This window comes from Cebidichthys violaceus, unplaced genomic scaffold, assembly GCF_023349555.1.
Source record: "Cebidichthys violaceus isolate CVI_PGR_0920_01 unplaced genomic scaffold, fCebVio1.0.p SCAF_7, whole genome shotgun sequence".
In the NCBI taxonomy this organism is placed as follows: Eukaryota; Metazoa; Chordata; class Actinopteri; order Perciformes; family Stichaeidae; genus Cebidichthys; species Cebidichthys violaceus.
In genome coordinates this window covers 11,026,558-11,045,164 of record NW_027176927.1, presented here as the reverse complement: position 1 = coordinate 11,045,164, position 18,607 = coordinate 11,026,558, and the positions used below count along the sequence as shown (strand labels likewise).

Here is an 18,607-nt window from a genome sequence, read left to right as displayed (position 1 = left end):
CACTCCTTAAATATTATAAGACTCACAATGGACAGTTGCAACTTGACCACAGACAGTCAGAGATTTTGGGCATCTTATGCTATTAGTGGCCTATGTAGCCCCGAGCTGCTAGCCTCAAACAGAGATGAGGAGGAGCGGGCCACAGAGGTCTCAAAAGCTTATTTCTATTTAACTGCACACCCCCGGATTTTTTTATTTTCAAACTTGACATTGACTCTAAGAACCCTTACATTTATCATGTTTGCGCGGCTCCCTCTGCAGCCACAAAAAGCTTTATACAACTTATTTTCACATATGCAGTAGCACTCCTCAAGACCTGTATCCAGGTTATGATGTGTGAAATTGTTGGAGCTCCCCTTTAATTATCAGTCAGCGCTGATCACCTCAATTTCAGTCACTATCCTCACCTCTTGTTGCAAAGTTCTTACTTATTAAACAATAAAAGGCTGGCAGCGAATGTGGAGATATTTCATCACAGAATTATTTTGATAATAATATATAATTCTATTTTTCAGCTTAAACATACATATAGTGGTTTTGACCACTATAGTGGACTTGCTTGTTTCTTAAACCTGTATCCAACCAGTTACTGTCGTGCAGATAGAGTTCCTCTGCAGAATAAACTATCTTAACATAATAAACTATCCAGTGGAAGTGGTGGTAAAAAGGAGAATGATGGCTAAAATATCATCCCTGATGGAGAACATCTCCACACCCCAGGCAGGACACTAACAGCATAGTGCAGCTCCTTCAGTGACCGGCTATATTTTTATATATATATTTATTATAGGACTAATAAAGTATAATCTTATCTTATCTTATCTTTGCACACTTTGTATGACTGATAAACTGCCCATTCAAGCATACTTTATCTGCCAGGATGTCGGTACATTGCTGTGGCCTCTAAGTGGAATTTGAGAGCTTTTCATTGCACAACAGCTTGTTTGCTTCCATAGTAAAAACCCAGCCAAAATAAGGAGAGGTTCAAAACTCCCACGCACCGCTGAGGCTGATTGTAGAGTCATACAGGCAGTCTATCTTTCAGAAAGACGATGTAAGACGGACTTCATAGAGTCGTTTGAGAGCCAACGGTGTTTGTAGGAAGCTGCCAATTCCATGGATTTCGGATCAGATTAACAGACATCCTACTGCAGCATCCAAGGGAAACAAAACTCTGCTGTGATGAGGTGACACTTCCAGTCCCTCAGTGCCGGGCCAAAGAAAACACGGCAGAATGGGAGAGGAAGTGGAGGAGATATACACAGTAAAGAGACAGGTAGGTTGGAAGGAAGATAGGAAAGTAGACGGATGCACGGATTGATTGATCCGTCTCTCAGATCGCTGTGGAATCTTTTTTCGGCAGTAATGTCATTGAAAAGGAGCTCAGTTATGGAAAAAAAGCTTTGGGTTGACAGATATTATATAAAAAATGATATACAGCTGCAATCGATACAACCACAGGTAGCCATCATGCTGTTCACCCACTTGCATGTTTGGTCGATCTACTCCGTATGGGCAGACAACTCTAGTGTTCATCTGAGGTCCTGCAGCTCCTCCACATTTAGGTTGCTCCAGGTTGTTGTTTCTGCTGCGGTGAATCAGGAGGACATTGAGAGCAGCTGAGAGAGAAGTTTCTTTCAACACAACCAAACCACCAGAGCCCGGGCATCCACACAGACACTGGACTTTTCCATCATCTAGATTTTGGACCCTGTTCACTCTCTGAGTGAGAATACTTTGTATCGGCCTGGGACATGCTTGATTAATCTATGTAAACAGATATCTGCATATCAATGCAGAATTTGGAGGCAAAGGGACAAGATTTTGGTATTGAAAATGTTCTGGGCTCCATTTGTAGTCTGAGTAGTATTGACCGATCTCGTTTCAGCTGGCTTTGGTTGCATGGAGGTAAACAGTCCGTGTGGAGAGGAAAAGGGCCAGAACGCATTGACCAAAATACAATCAAAGAACCCGTCGGCTAACGTCTGACAGCAATTTAGCTTTTTATTAGCTTGCCTGATTTGTGAGGTAACTCAGTTGAAGACGTCATCTCTCAACTCCAACTCCATTCTCACCTCTCAAGTTGCTAATGGGACTGTAAACAATGAACGGCACACCAAAGAGGAAGTCTTGGCCCCGGTATATCCAGATCTCCGCTGGCTACACCGGAACCCCAGAAGTACTGTACGTTGACCCCAGGGTAAAATCATCCGACCAATAGCCGATGGATTCCTTGATTGATACTTGATGCACTCTACACCATCTCTTAGCTTTAACCTATCCTCCTTTATTAGATCAGCTGTTCTAGGCTAACACTAGCTAGCCAATGCTAATATCTTAGCCATCAACACTTTTTAAAATTGTTGATGCGTCTTCTTTAAAGGAAAAGGCTTTCTTACACATCCTCATGCAAACTAATGACAGTGTTTTGCATTTAGTATTGGCAGAAGTGTGCTGCCCTCTGCTGGACAACACTGAAATGCAATACACCTCCTCACTTTGTTTTCTGTGTTAGGATTTGATTTAAATGTGGCATGGAAAATTCATGACACAATGAAAAACTATTCAGTTAACAGTATTTATTGTATTTCACTGTATTTCTGTGTTGTTTTTTGTTTTGTTTTGGACATTTAAAATCTTCCATACGGTGGTAAAACTCTGTTCACAAAAATCTTAATGTTTGTTGTTCAGAAGGGAGAATCTCACTCCGCCAGCCCAAGCTTTGAAGCCAGGACCCTTACCTTCAGGCAGTCTGTCTCACCATTTGGCCACCGTTACCTTCCACCATTTTTGTCACACAGTTTGGAAAATTATGGAAATGCTGCAGCCCCAGGCACAGGCTATGTGTAAGTGGTGTCAAAGGTTTAAATCTGACTAAAGATGATTTCCCTGTATTTCATCCCCTATCCTTCCCATCCTTTCTTTCATTTTCCACTGTATACTTTATTAAAAGGCAGATATGCCATAAAAAATAATTGTTATAATGAATGTTTTAACTTTGGCTCAAACCTGGCCCTCTAGGCTCTCTATCCAGACTTCGTGGTTTACTGATGCTCAGCAGCTCTTGGCATGAGTGTAACTCTGCGATTAGTGCCCCTTTAAACACTTATAATTCACAGCCTATGAAAATATTATCAGAGAGGGCCAGCTCTCTGCCTGAGGGGGTCAGGAGGTTGTTTTAATGGTACCATGGGCTCAGTGTGTTGAACTGTTCAAGCCCACAGCATTAGCGTTGTCTTAAATCACTTTCAGTGGGTTGAGAATGTGAAGAAAAACTATATACAAGATATAATCATACGGAGTAATGTAAACGTGAAAATTAGGCATAATGCTCTGGCTATTAAACACATGACATAACTGGAACATATGGAAATTATTTTAAAAGTTTGAATTATAATGACAAATGGTTTGTTTTTCCAATGTTGTGTATGAGGGAAAGCCTGAAATCTCATATATATTCACATCTGCACACCACCCCCCCACACACCTCCGCTCAGACCTAAATTTCCTGTTAAGTAGTGGTAGGAGGTGTATATGACAGATTTGGCTCGGGGCTCAATTCAGCTGACGGTTTATATAAGGAAGTTTAAATATCAATAAATACTTTGTTCTGCTACACAGGTGCTCTCTGTTTCCAAGACATAATCTATGATGTGTGGAGGAAAGAAATAACGAAAGAGAAAAATAATGCGCTAAAGATATTGCAACGGTTTTTCCTCAAACTAAAAGCTTTGTTCTTAAACAACGCACACATGACATTGACTATATCTGAGAATCATCCTTAGCCTTAAGAACTTCTGCCTTCCATCGAAATGATCATATAATTATTCCACTTCATATAAAAGAGATTTAGCAGTTGATAAATGAATTACCCCGACACATTTTTGTGCATTCATTTGAAATTGCTATATTATTTATCTATTCTATTATTTGCTCTTAGATAGTATAAACATATTAGATTCAGCTCAAGGTGAACAGACACAAACACTGACCATCAGTTAACGTTCCCTCATACTGCTATATTACTGTAAGGGCAACTTCACGCTCTGCTTTACCACAAAGAGAATGCATATGAAGTGTAATTAAATGGCTCTCAAGTTGAGTCACTCTTCTGTTTCATCCTACTCTACTGTGTACATTTGAAAAACACAAAAAACAAGGCAAAAATGGGGAATTATATGAAAAATAGATGTATTGATGGTGGACCCTCAAACGTCTAGTATGTTTAGTATTTCAATATGGCCTCTTTGTGGTGAGACCCAGTGCGTGGTCAGACCAAACATAACACAACTTGCTGTCTTTACCGATCTGAACACTTTCCCAAATTTTTCACAGATGAAATAAAATGTTTCCACTGCAGTGAGCACCACAAACATAAGAGCTCCACTGTGAAAAAAAAACACAGGTCCTCTAGAAAAACATCCTAAAACCTTCTCTGTGCTGCATGCAGTACATTGTTCTGTGAGGAAAAGGCACAAGAGACAGCTTCTCTTGATGTAAGCTCATTAACATTAACAGGAAGATTGCACAATAAGCTGCAGCACGGTAGTTTGTCCAGAAGATGGCGCCATACTTTCACTTCTGGTACTGAGCGGACCCTGGGATCGTGCTGAAATATGAAAATTGTTGAATAGCCCACTCAGAATAACTATATACGCTGATTTGATTGTATTCTGTCCTTTAAACTTTAAACAAGTTGTGAGCATGACCTGAAAATGATCATGTTTTCTAAAATTTGACTAAATGTTATGCATACATTATTGGATAGATAGATAGATAGATAGATAGATAGATAGATAGATAGATAGATAGATAGATAGATAGATAGATAGATAGATAGATAGATAGAGGACGCTGATAGTTTCGTACACTCATTTAGATGCTGCATCAAGTACTTTGAGAGATCAAATAAAAAGTATAAACCAATTATGAGATAATAAGGATCTCGTGAAAAAGGTTTCAGACGAAAAATCTGAATGAAAATCTCGAACAAACTATAATATACAAATAATCTTGTGGTACACTGTGGAAATAAAACGGCAATCAAGGATGACGAAATGTAAGACGGGATGTGCAGTGTGTGTAAATCATGTTGGTCAACGAGCGATCCTTCCCTCTTGCACTGCACTGCAGGGATTTCCCATGTTACACTTGTACGCACCCTCCCTCACGTAGGCTTGTTCTCACGTGCTGTGACGTTTAAAGGGGAAAGGAGACGCAAAAAAAAGAGAGAAATAGTATAGTTTAGAACAATTCATCCTAAATCTAATGATCTATTAATCTGATTTGTATTGGTATGTACTTTATTTTATATTGAGATAGGCCCTATACGTGCATGCATACTATAAAACCAGTTCAGCAGCAGAACAGCCTGTCTCCATAGGAATGTGACATGTTAGCTTTATGATTTATTTTATAACAGTGCTGCATCTATAGGCACACACACACACACACACACACACACACACACACACACACACACACACACACACACACACACTGTGATCTACAGCTGTTAGTTTCGTGTCTCTGCCTTTTACAAATAAGGATGTCCATGCATCAAGCTGCGTTTCCTCAGTATGTCATCACATGCACGTGACCAACTCTGTGCATGGTGGGGATGGGACAAAATGTTTCATCATTCCAGTACTTCCTCTTTGGCATCCTGCCAGTCTGCCTTTGTCTCTCTGATCTCTCGTCTGTGTTTCTCTCTAGTTAATATTATCTCTAATCATCGACACCACCCTCGGGTCTTCATGGACGAGATGGTAAAAAAAGACCTAACCATCAGGGCTCCATCCTTTTAGTTACTATAGCAGCCGCCGCGAGAGCGCGTGACCACTACCTCGTTCCGAATGGAGCCGAGCAGCGAAGGAGGACATGACGTCACGTCGCCATGGCGACCAGGCTCCCCGGAGGCACGTGTCTGGTATAAAAGCGGAAGGCTGCTCAGTGGACTGCGCACACAGACCCACGAAGCATCAGCCCGAAAGGTAAGCCGCCACACCGACTCACCGTGTAACATGTCGAGGCCCTCGTGACGGCTGGAATACACGAAATGAGGACTTTAATTGTATTTCACACGATTCAGCCTCCGCTACAGTCTCAAACGTTAGCTTATCTGTCGGTGCACACATCTAGGTCTGCCATACATTAACTTATTTCACTAACTAATGGCAATATGCATATCTACTGTTAAATGCATCTCATATTTCCGGAGGCTGGCTTTTACTAATAGCAGTAAAATATGTACGGGAGCCAGTGACCACCCCTATAGCCTTATTCAGGAATTTCGTATTTTAATCAGCCACGTATTGTTTTTTTAAAATGGCGCTAGTGCACGAGAGAGTGGAATATCGTTTCATTTATTTGTAAAACGGCTCATTTTCGCAGGATGAACGCTTTAATGGTGCAGGAAGAGGGAGGCGAGGATGGGAGAGGATACGGCCTTGAGGTCTGGAGAGAGGCCGGTCGTTGCGTAACGCTCTCTGAGTCGTTAGGTTGCATCGCATAGCCGACATCAAACCTTTTAGCTTTGAAATGACAGCGAATGACGCCCATTGTGAAGATAATCTGCATATACGAGCTGTGTCCCATTCATAATGTGTGATTCATTCATCTGAAACTAAATTGTCTTCCTGAGCGGCTAACGTGACATTGGCAGCTACTGCTGCATCTTTGCGGAAGTGGATTAGTCGACATGTTTTTTAACCCTATACACAAAATGCATGTATTTCCGTGTTTCTCATAGCAGTAACAACGGCCTGTGTAGGTAGATATGCGGTTAGAGTGAAAATAGGTGCGCAGTAAAAGCTATAATTTGCCTGCAATCCTTAATCATCGTCCTGAGTCAGTGTCCTGGGCGAGTGAGTTTACATAAGTGGAGACGTGCCTCCTGTGATCTCCATGATGAAGTCGGTCGTCGTTGCGCCATTTATATTTCTGAGCTGAATTACAGCCTTCTCTCGCTATGAGGGGCAGCAGAGATCATAGTGATGGAAGCCAATATAACCTTGGCTTTATTAAACGTCGAAATGCTAAAAGCCTTCCTGTGATGGCTTCGAAGGGCAGAGAGGCAGCGGAGTGTCGCATTATTCTGTCGCAGTTTGACACTCGACAGACCTGTTGGGGTTTCCAAAGAGCCCTGCGCTTCTTTTTTCTTTTTTTTTTTAAAAGCAACACTACCACACACCTGCAGTGAATTTATTAAGCCACCTAATCAGCCATACAGTATTTTGGTGCAACAAGGGTTTAATTTAAAAAAAAAAAAAAAAAAAATCGGTCAACCTTGTTCAATAGGGAGAATTAATGTGTTTATGCAGTATTATTTATAATATAATTGTGACAATCACTGTTTGCTTGCAGTTGCTCTCAGTTGTCTCACATAGGTGTGGTAGCTGCAGCCATGTTTAGGCCTGGTCTCACTGTTGAAGGTCATGCCTCCAGCTAAGGAAGCTCACTGCAGGCCCAGAGCTGCAGTCCTGATGCTGACCAGCTGCTCATCTTTATCCTCATCTCCATATTGACCGGGGGTCCCTTCTTTTAGCTCTGGATGAGTGAAGGTCACTAATGACAAGCACAGTGCTGCCAGGGAGATGCTAAGTATTGTAGTCAAAAAGAACAGTGTGCCTGTTCTGAGTTATATAATCTTATTTTTAGACTCCCTGCATATGAAGCACAGAAGTTATTAGCTTGCTCATAATTACTTTTGCTGTTCATTCTGTTCTTGTAGTTGGTGCAGATCAGGGTGTCGGCAAAATACCTGAAATGTCAGTGACTGGGTTACCGACCTGTTGCCTCCTTTGCTGAGCGAGGTGTAACCTATTAGCCAAAGTGATTAGCTGGAGAACACTAGCAATGCACAGGATGCGTTAGTCCAGCTTATCAAGAGCTACAGCTATAATATTAAGAAGATACGGACACACAAGCAACTCATGATGTATGCAAGGGAAAGGCCATGGGGTCTCTGTTACATTATTCATAGATATGGACTGGATTCTCAGGTGCTTGCTGTAACAAATGCATTAGATCTATTGGATTAGTGTCTGCGATGTGCTAGTCATGTTGGACAGACGGTCTTTCTCTGCAGGGAATTATTTAATTATTTTTTTTCTAGATTAACACAAGTTTTCCACCTTAAGGTCGTGTGGTTGTTTCCAGGCCGAGAAAGCATGAGTGTCCCTCTCCATTATGCTCTTCAGATGACTTATCAACCAGCCATCTTGTCCAGGATGTGTGTCAGACAGAAGGAACTCCAGAGTGACTCCACACCTAACGGTTGCCAGTTATAAGGCATCGGTTTTTCATGCAGTTATTCAAAATTGCACGTTCAAGCAAGCATGGTATAGAGGGAGGTGGCAATCGCAACTTAAAACTGCACAGAAGCGCGTGTGTGTCGGCTCTCTCCTGTTGAGTCCTCTGCAGTTTGATACAGCACACCTTTTACTAATTCATGATGATGATGATGATGATGATGGTGTGTGTGTGTGTGTGTGTGTGTGTGTGTGTGTGTGTGTGTGTGTGTGTGTGTGTGTGTGTGTGTGTGTGTGTGTGTGTGTGTGTGTGTGTGTGTGTGTGTGTGTGTGTGTGTGTGTGTGTGTGTGTGTGTGTGTGTGTGTGTGTGTGTGTGTGTGTGTGTGTGTGTGTGTGTGTGTGTGTGTGTGTGTGTGTGTGTGCGCGGACGGACGGACAAGTCTTTAACCTGTGCAACATACAACTGCGACTTTTATAAAACTGCCTTATCTTTTATTTTAATAATTACTAAAGCTTTTTAAATTGTTGAAACTGTATAAATTCAGTATCTGCTGATCCTGTTAATTGGCCGCAGGTGAATTAACTTGTCTGTCTGTCCCTGCATGTCCTACTCATGCCGAGTAGGACATGCAGCCTGTGGTGCTGTGCTTAGTACGTGTCTGCCTAGTGACGTGATGATGTTGGACGGTTAACTGACTAATTTACGGCAGCAAAGTGACGTGTCAGTGATGAGGCTATAAAAAAGGAAGGAAGGGAGGGAGGAAACAGGTATACTGATGAGCAGAAAAAAGTTCCTGAAATTAAACGCAGAAACTTTTGACCCCACCTCACTACTGTGTGCATTTAAGGGTATATAACCGTCATTTATTGTTCAGTCTCTGATGTATTTGATTCATTAGAGAAAACGTGGCCTAATTGGATAGTCGGTTTGGCCTCTGGCCAATCAACCCACTGCAGTGGAAAAATACTGGAGAGAAAGAGGGTGTGGTTAAAAAGTGGGAGGAAGGTTTGAATGGAGAAGAGGGGCGGACAAGGGAAGAAGGAAGAGGGAGTGAAGCGGGGGAAGAGTCAGTGAGTTCATTCACTCACTGTAGAATTTCCAATGAATACACAAACTAAGGCGACCCAAAGACTGAATATACTAGCTTTGTCTGAGTTTAGCTTAGTTGTACTTTTACTCTCCTACTGGTACAACTTTAGAATACAGCCACTTGATTCTATACTGAATAAGTAGATCAGACACTTCTCACATCACCATTAACAACGTTGTGAATGGTTTATTTAGTCCGTGTCCTGTCCGTATGTTAAACGTTATACTGATGGAAAGATGTATAGTAGTCTGTCCGCGCTCCCTCAAACTCGGGTCCATGTAAGGGTTAGACCGGAGTCGACACTGTGTCTAAGTGCTCTGCTGCGACTGTTGACGTACAACAGGGAAAAGAAGAACCTGTGTTTTGTTTCACATCAGAAGAGAAATGCAGTGTAGTGCTCTCTCCTTTCATTTGTCCAACAGACATTTATCTAAATTTAAGATTTCACCACCTGATGCTGCCTGCTTTTGTGGTCGACTAGTTGTGAGTCATCCTTCCCCCAGTGGTCCCTCCGCTGTACATGCACACTCGCATGGCGACCCTGTCCTGCACCCCCCCAACACAGTTAAACTCTGTTTGTGAGGAAAATGGGTCACAGCTCAGATGGAGGGCAGGCACACAAAAGAGTGGGACGGGGACGAGGTAGGGTGTTGAATTTTAATGATTAGTTTGGGTGGGGGATAAAGGGGGATGGGAGGTGGGATATTAATGGGCCAAAAATGCAAAGGAGAGACGGTTGAACCAGGGACGTAATTAAAGGGCAAAGTGAGATATGGCAGGAGAAGAGAGTGAACAAGAAGTAGAAGGATGGATGGGTTGATGGTTGAAGAGAGAACTAGGTAGACTAGACGAGTGAGTAGTCTCATTAGTGAAGATTGAGCACTGTTAAAGCTTCTTCCTCTGTTCCTCCCGTTGTCTAACCAATCAGAAGAGATGGTTGCACCACCCCTTGCCAGGTGATTGACTCGTAGGTCTGATCTCAGGCAGGTGAAAAAGGAGTTGTGACATGTACAGTATGGACTAAGGAGGTGAGACAGAAGTGAGGGAGGAATGTTGAACGGAGAGATGGACATGATTGACTGCTCTCTGACCCGCCAATCACAAGAGGAATTTGATGCACCTCATAAATCTAAATCATGTATTCTGCTCACATCGGTCATAAATCAATTCACCATTGAAGAGAGCTCGCTTTGACCAGAAAGGTAGCTTACGACGCCAAGTGTCTGGCCGTCTGTCTGCCTCTTCTTCCTACATTTTAATGAGTGTCAGCAGATTGCAAACTGCAGTTAACGCCATGTAACGTCTTTGCCCTGCACAATACTGTCTCTGTGAGCCGGTCTGTGTGATTGTCACCACAGAGTGTGTGTGCTGATTGGTCTGCAGCCGAAAGAGGCAGGACTGTGTGGTGAAGTGGGAAGAGCTGCTGGCTAAGGAGTTGGCATAGATAGTTTACTGCACATGAAAGCATGGGAAAATGTAACTATACTGTAGCAGGGATATAACCAAAGTGGCAAAACTACATGAGAATGAATATCACTAAATCTGGAAGCTGAACAGTGGTGCAACATCAGAGTACACTGGTTCTGCAGCAGGGTTTAATTTGTCTGCCTGGTGTAACCCCTCCCCCTTTTCCCATTGACTGGCCAAAGCCCCACAGTGTTGCTAGGCAACAGTAACTGACATGGAGGGGGGAGTGTCACCAAGTACATGTTGTGCAGACTGACTCACTCTTGTGCACATGCCCTATCTCACGTTTTCATAGTTTTTAATCCAAACAACAAATTAAAATCTATTTTCTGTGCACAGTAAAAAAAGCCAAGTTGTTTAATTCTTCACATTTGGATCTGCATCGTTTGGTTTTAGTCCTTATGTGGCGCCACTAGTCTTTGTCCAGACCTTCATCCTGCTTTAGGGAAGTAGAACAGCCCACTCCGTTTCAAAAGAGTATCATCTGTCAGTAGAACAGCCATTTTATGTTGGGAAAACCCAGGGCAACTGCTCTGTGCAGAGAAAATGGAGAGGTTAGCAGAGAAAAGGAAAGCCAAATGGTGAACAATGTACAGGCGACCAGAGGAAGGAGAGCTCGAAAGAGGAAAGAAGGCGGCAACAGAGCTTTGTGAATGCACAGGAGGTAATGGTGGGAACCGAGTATAAAGGAGAGGAAAGACATAGTAATGCGAGACTCTCTCGCTCTCTCGCTCTCTCGCTCTTTTTTTTTTTTTTTTTTTTTTTTTTTTTTTTTTTTTTTTTTTTTTTTTTTTCTCCTCTTGTGTGACCTTGTATAATGGATGCTAGCAGCAGAACACAAAATGGCTGGTCTGCTCTGAAAGGAAGGTTCTACAAAAGGCACACAAGAAATGGTGCTCAACAATATACTCTTCAAATGACCCTGTGAGAGATCTGACACTTGAACCTGTGGCAGACTGCTCACTAAATAGATTTTTGACTGGCATCACATCAGGTGACAGTTCCAGTGAGATGGAGCATCTATTTGTGCTTAATAGCAAGTGAATAAATCCAGGTTGGAATTGTTCCAAATTATTATCTGCTATTCATGTTCCAGAGCGTGTGTGAGTGAGAGATGAGCCTAATCTGGTTGCCCCTTTTTTAGTCTATTTAAAGTGCTCCCACAATGCATTTCACCAGATCGACATCCTGTCTTACATGCGCCCCACTGGGACACACACCAACCAGATTAGGAGATTACAGTAGTCTAAAATGACAACCAACCAGTCTCAAGGACGATCTGCGTTGCCCTTACTTACTCCGCCTGACACACACACACACACACACACACACACACACACACACACACACACACACACACACACACACACACACACACACACACACACACACACACACACACACACACACACACACACACACACTCACACACTAGCTGCTGGTCAGGCTATCACCTGGTCAGTGAGTTATCTGATCAACTATGAGTAAGTGTTTAGACAATGATGAACCCTAAACGAGTTCATAGATTAATTCTGTTTTTTAGATTTAGACTTCAAACGGCTGTTAGGTGTTTAAATATAATGCTCAATTGCTTGATTTCTAAAAGAACATATTGGCGACCTAATCCACACATACAATCTTGGCCACAGTTTCAGGTTGTTTTCGGTGCCCACAGGCAAAGCTAAATACGATGCATGTGCGTATCCCTGCTGACAATGACAGATGAAGGACGGCAAAGTAAAAGCTGAGGGCTGGAAAAGTAGGAGGCGAGGACAGAGAAGGCGTGGAGAGCTGAATCAGGCAGATGAGTGTGCAGCACGGAAAGCGGAGGAAAAGGAGGTCACATAGTTGAGTCGAGGCCAGGCTTCCTCTTTGTTCACTCTGCATACAAGTCTGTGTTTGTTGCGTACACCAGCACCTTCCACTTTCTCCCTCCCTCCTCACCCATTGTTTTCTAAACATGTCCCTGCATGGGGTAGCACGTCTCCAGCCCTGCAGCAGATGCACATATAGCGTGTTTCGCAGCCTGTATTTTTCCATCACTGACAACGAACTTTCACAGCTGCAGTCTGCTGTTCTAACTTCAGCTGAAGCACCCAGCTCCTCTTGTCATGTGAGCTTCAGGAGCACACCAAATACTGTGCCAGCTGGGTGTTTTTTCACCTTTTTTTTTTTTTTTTTTTTTTTTTTTTTTTTTTTTGTGCAAATGCGTCGCGCCGCCTGTCTGCTGTGCAGCTGCTGCTACCACCAGTCTTCCTTCATGTTATTGTAGCATTGCTGTACAGCTGACACTACAAAAGAAAATAACAACATACGCAGATGTTAAAAGTTTGTTCCACAGAGCATTTTCATGTCTCAGTCAGTATCTCATGTATACTGAATGTATTTAAACTTGTTTGCTGTCACATTGTTAAACTACAATCATTTGACATTTTTAACTGAGATTGGATGCAGTTTCCTGTTTTTATCACTCGGTAGTTTTAGTCTTTTTAATGTCATTGGTTTCTTTGTTTTTGTTTCTCCTAGGTAAATCAATCCCCCCCAAGCAACAGCAGCCATGTCAGACCTCTGTGTTGGAATCAATGGGTGAGTTAAAACGCACACATTTTTAAAAATGGGACTCAGACTGGGATAGGATGTCAGAAGCATATTTTGAGGATGGGCGTCTATTAATTCCACAACAAGTTATGATAAATAGCAAATGGTTATGAGGTGTGAAATGCATTTTCTCTGAGGGTGAAATAGTTTTGATTACCCTTCATTGACAAATAGACTTTTATCAAAAGATGATTAAAAGCAATATATCGCACTGATCTGGCAAAACAAAAGTGCTCCATGACCAAGTAACTTCACAATAAAAGTCTTGAAGTTGTTGGTCATAGTTCAAATTGAAAACTTTTCTAACAATAAAAAGAGTTCAGCTTGCATCAATCATAGCTTAACAGCAGTGGAGCTACAGGAATATAGGTGTGTTAGAACTCATGATATTCTGCTGAGGCCTTTATTTTGTATTTTTGCAATGACTTGAGATCAGTTTGAGGTTGTGTTGGAGGATGCATGTGAGGTCCCAGGAGTGGTTCGGCAACCTGAGTAAGTCTCCCACCACATTCCCAAAACAACCATTATTAATCTCTCTCCCCCCACCTCACTCTGCAGTTTCGGCCGTATTGGCCGTCTGGTCCTGAGGGCTTGCCTTCAGAAAGGCATCAAGGTTGTGGCTGTCAATGACCCCTTCATCGACTTGCAGTACATGGTGAGACTCATACTTGCTTACAAATTATTAAATAGTATTTAAATTCCAGTGGAGCATCCGGTGTATGTGATTTAAATCCTCCTAATTACTCACTTTATATATTGGATAGGAAAACAAGATTCAAGCATGCAGTGTGTATTGTGAAAGAACCTGGTTTACAAAATACCAAACAGAAAACTGACTCGTTGTATCAACACCTAACCTGAACTCTTTATTCAGATGACGAGCTTCAGATCACAGCAGTGACTCTCAGGAAATCAAAACATTGTTTAGGCATTTGTTTTAAGATTATGAAGTTGAGTGCATGAAATTATATACTGTAGTGTTATCATGAAGTTTTCCTCTGCCTACCTGCTCTTATCGCCTCATTATTTCCCTCTTGCCTCCTAGGTCTACATGTTCAAGTATGACTCCACCCACGGCCGTTACCACGGTGAGGTCTCCCAAGAAGGCGGCAAGCTCATCGTCGATGACCAAGAAATCTCTGTGTTCCAGTGGTGAGTGAGGAAGATGTATAGTGGTGGATGTTAACAGGTGGCCACAAGCTTCAGTGAGGCCAGCTGATGTATTATGAGGGAATTATTTAATTAAAGGCCACTTCAGTCCAATTTTAATTGTATCGGCGAGGTCTCCGTAATAGACGGTGCTGTCTAAGAGATCAGTTTGAATTTTTCAATTACATTTTTACGGTGTGGTATTTAATGCCAGTTTCACCTCCTGGTCTTTAGTATAAAGTGATGCAATACAATGGAATGAGGGTTTGTGCTGCCCCCTCATCTGTTTTACCAGCTGTTGTTTTAGTCCTTTCAATAATGGCTCTTCCTCTCTGCTAAAGGCAACACCAGAAAGGAGTGTTATAGAAGCAACATTCCTGTTCCTCTTTGAGCATTGAGTGTAAAATTGTGAGGTGTCCCTCATTGTTTTCATCCTCACTGTCTACTTTTTTGGCAGACTCTTTAATCCCACGGTGTTAATTGAAAAGTAGTACTTTTTTTTTTTTTTTTTTTTTTTAGTAGTAATTTGGTGTTACTTGGCTATATCAATGCCAAGTTTAAGAACGACTAAATGGCAGTGATGAGCATTCATCTTAGACCGACTCTGATCTTCTCTGATTCTAGTATGAAGCCAGCAGAGATCCCCTGGGGCAAGGCTGGAGCCAAGTATGTTGTTGAGTCCACCGGCGTCTTCCTCAGTGTGGAGAAGGCCTCTGTATGTACTCGCATACACTCATTCACAAATACAAAAGCAAATGCACAGACGGTCCGGTCTCTAACCCGTGCCCTCTTTCTCTCCTGTCCGATCACAGTCTCACATCCAGGGCGGAGCAAAGCGCGTGGTTGTTTCCGCCCCCTCACCCGATGCTCCAATGTTTGTCATGGGAGTTAACGAGGACAAATACGACCCCTCCTCCATGACCATTGTCAGGTAATGTACCTTTTGGTTTTGGACATGCATTCAGTGTGCATTTTTGATTTTCACAAACCTCTTCCTAGATTTGTATGTCAAGAGAACTGAATCTGATAGTTTTTGACCATGTCTGTCTTTCTGTTGACAGCAATGCCTCCTGCACCACCAACTGCCTGGCCCCCCTGGCCAAAGTCATCAATGATAACTTTGGCATTGAGGAGGCTCTCATGGTAAGTCACAGTGAATCTGTGTCCAGCCATTGCTGTGACATGGACGTTTTAATAGATGGTACTGTATACGTGTGCAAGAGTTACTAATGTTTTGTGCAATACGACGCTCCTTTCCGTAGACTACAGTCCATGCGTACACAGCCACCCAGAAGACGGTGGACGGTCCCAGTGCCAAGGCCTGGCGTGATGGCCGCGGTGCCGCCCAGAACATCATTCCAGCCTCCACTGGTGCCGCCAAGGCAGTGGGCAAAGTCATCCCCGAACTCAACGGGTACGAGCGACCACATTTGTTATCTTCTTGATGAGATGCACCTTTGCCAATTGTGGCCAGGCGCTTAAGAACAAAAAAGGAAACGGATGGTGACAAAGGTCCAATATCTCTTTTGTCCATCCCCTCTCTAGTAAGCTGACCGGCATGGCATTCAGGGTGCCAGTGGCTGATGTGTCAGTGGTGGACCTGACATGCCGTCTGTCCAAGCCTGCAACTTACACTCAAATTAAGGAAGCCTGCAAGAAGGCCGCACATGGGCCCATGAAGGGAGTGCTGGGTTACACCGAAGACCAGGTAACACCCAAACTTATTTCACATGTACTGTAAAGCAAATGCATGGCTAGTAATAATGCCAGAACATGTAAGTTAGTGGGGATAGGGTTGGGTGGGGTAAAGAGGTTCAGGCCTGGTGATGTGCTTTTGTTCATTCAATTGAGATGCATGGATATTTACATTTATTTCTGTTAATTAGGATTCATTCAATTGAAAAAATATGACCGGTTAATGGCTGTGATTGTATTTTGCAGTTAGTAATGAATTGCCTCAGCTGTACCTGGCTCCGCCACAGTGTTTCTGACATGTAGCTGGGTTTGTTTTTTGCAGGTGGTGTCCTCTGACTTCATCGGAGACACCCACTCCTCCATCTTTGATGCTGGTGCCGGCATCGCCCTCAACGACAACTTCGTCAAGCTCATTTCCTGGTTAGTTTTCAAATGTCTTGGTTAGTCACACATGTAAAACAGGAAGTAAGGGGTTAGCCAACGCAGTTTTTATCTTTTTCTAAACCGAACAATGAATATCTTTTTTTTCTTTTTGCTCCCACTCTCTCCAGGTATGACAATGAGTTTGGCTACAGCCACCGTGTCGCTGACCTGCTGCTGTACATGCACTCCAAGGAGTAGACACTGCCTGTCCAAAAAGGAAGTCAGGAAAGGGACCACCCCAACCCCCCCCCCCCCTTCTCTTTTACACACAGGCGCCACCCATAGCCAAGTCATAGCATCACAGCCCTTAGCTCTACTACAGTATACGTAGGCAGCAGCCACCGTGTGTTTGAGTGTTCTGAGTTGATCTGTGTTTTCCTTTAATGACGATCGGTCAGTGACAGTATTTGTTTCTGTGTGCCCCTTCTCCATCTCCCACTGCCACTTTAGATGTGTCCTTACTGCTCAGTGCTATGGTAACTACTGTATCCATCCCCCTGTTGTGTGTTTTAAAGGTTTCATCACCAGTGGAAAGGAAGCTGAGTGGCAGAGCTACTGTAACTCTGCTAAAGAGTAATGAAACAAAGAAATAAAACTTGAAAAAAACTCAAACTCTCAAGTTCTCCTGTTTTTGTTTTTTTTATCTGTGTCCTGTGAAACTGAAATGTAGAAAAAGGTTGTCAGACAAATCAAAAATAACTAAATATCTCTATTAATAATCTTAATTAACATGGAGCACAATAACTTTAAAGATTTATGAATCTCTAATCATTTTAGTAAAAATTTTTTTTTTTTTGATACTCTACTTAATATTTCCTTTCACATCTCATGTCATTTAGTGTCCAGGTCACCTGTCGGGGCAGAAAGATAATTATTGAATATAGTGAAGGACGGCGCTGTCAAAATGTCAGTGTTAAGGATGGTGACATCAGCTATATTTATGACCAAAAATGTGCATTATAATAAAAAAGGGGCATTCTAGTTGTTCCCAGTATCTTGCTAAGATGCATACCGTATAACTTCATGGTTCATATATCCCTCTCTTCCTGTCCATTTCCTGTGTACGATCACCTGTCAAAGAAACAAAAGTTAATAATTATGAATAAGTATGTAAAATAATGGTACAGTCAGAAATTGATTTTAAGGGGGAGAAGTGAGATGAAAAGTGTTCATCTATTGAAAAGTTCAAATTCTCTCTTCTCAGTTCACTTACCACCTCTGTACTTAAAAACAGGCCTCTAACATCTAGCCTACTTTATTATGGGGTAGACAACTCAATGAAAACATCAGCTGCAGTCTCTAGGAACATCCCAAGTCTCTTAATTGCATCCCCGTTTCCCTCACTTGACTCCTTTCTTTGCGTCTTAGTCCCTCCCACCAGGGATGCATGGAGGAAACCACGAGAGGAGAGAGGAACGAGGAAATATGTTTATAGAGATATGAGACGTTCCTTTCCTCTGAAGCGTCACATGAAGCGACGTCTGTTTCTGATGACGGCGGCAGCTGATCACAGCTGATGTGATCAGCTGTCAGTCGGCTTTAACAGCTGGAAAGACTTTTGATCGTTTGTGTCTGCACACGTGATCACTGTACTTAATAATAGTAACTAATAAAGACACACAGTAATCATCACTGTAGAGGTTTTTTTCTGTTTAAAAGTACAGGGTCGATTTCTACGGCAGAATGCGTTTGTCATATTTATGACTTATTTGCGTCTGTACGTTTTGAAATTGTGACTGTGACGTGATTATTAAATAACCCAGAATATGATTATGGTTTATCTTAAATGACATAACTCATGTATGATCAGCCTCACGTGACTGAATGAAATGATGATAAATGATGTAAAAAGTGTTTTGTCTCTCCAGCTCTCTCTGACTTTAATTGTATCCATAATAAAAGTTATTGAGGGAATTATCAGATCATGAAAA

At 42.4% G+C, this 18,607-nt stretch overlaps 1 protein-coding gene across 1 annotated transcript; it reads left to right on the top strand.

Moving 5' to 3' along the window:
- Positions 1 to 5,942: 5,942 nt before the first annotated feature.
- On the top strand, positions 5,943 to 17,288 carry gapdhs (glyceraldehyde-3-phosphate dehydrogenase, spermatogenic). Its single transcript, XM_068736199.1, has 11 exons — positions 5,943 to 5,993; positions 13,338 to 13,397; positions 13,968 to 14,064; positions 14,455 to 14,561; positions 15,183 to 15,273; positions 15,371 to 15,489; positions 15,620 to 15,701; positions 15,821 to 15,972; positions 16,104 to 16,266; positions 16,576 to 16,673; positions 16,805 to 17,288. Exons 2-11 carry the CDS (start codon positions 13,369 to 13,371, stop codon positions 16,872 to 16,874), a joined length of 1,008 nt encoding a protein of 335 aa, XP_068592300.1. The 5' UTR covers positions 5,943 to 5,993; positions 13,338 to 13,368; the 3' UTR covers positions 16,875 to 17,288.
- Positions 17,289 to 18,607: the final 1,319 nt, after the last annotated feature.

What these genes read in the sequence shown, in the direction of transcription:
- gapdhs (XM_068736199.1), top strand. Translation starts at nt 13,369, where the DNA reads ATGTCAGACCTCTGTGTTGGAATCAATGG. An exon ending in CTCTGTGTTGGAATCAATGG is followed by an intron (nt 13,398 to 13,967) that starts GTGAGTTAAAAC and finishes CTCACTCTGCAG; the next exon opens with TTTCGGCCGTATTGGCCGTC. An exon ending in GAAATCTCTGTGTTCCAGTG is followed by an intron (nt 14,562 to 15,182) that starts GTGAGTGAGGAA and finishes CTCTGATTCTAG; the next exon opens with TATGAAGCCAGCAGAGATCC.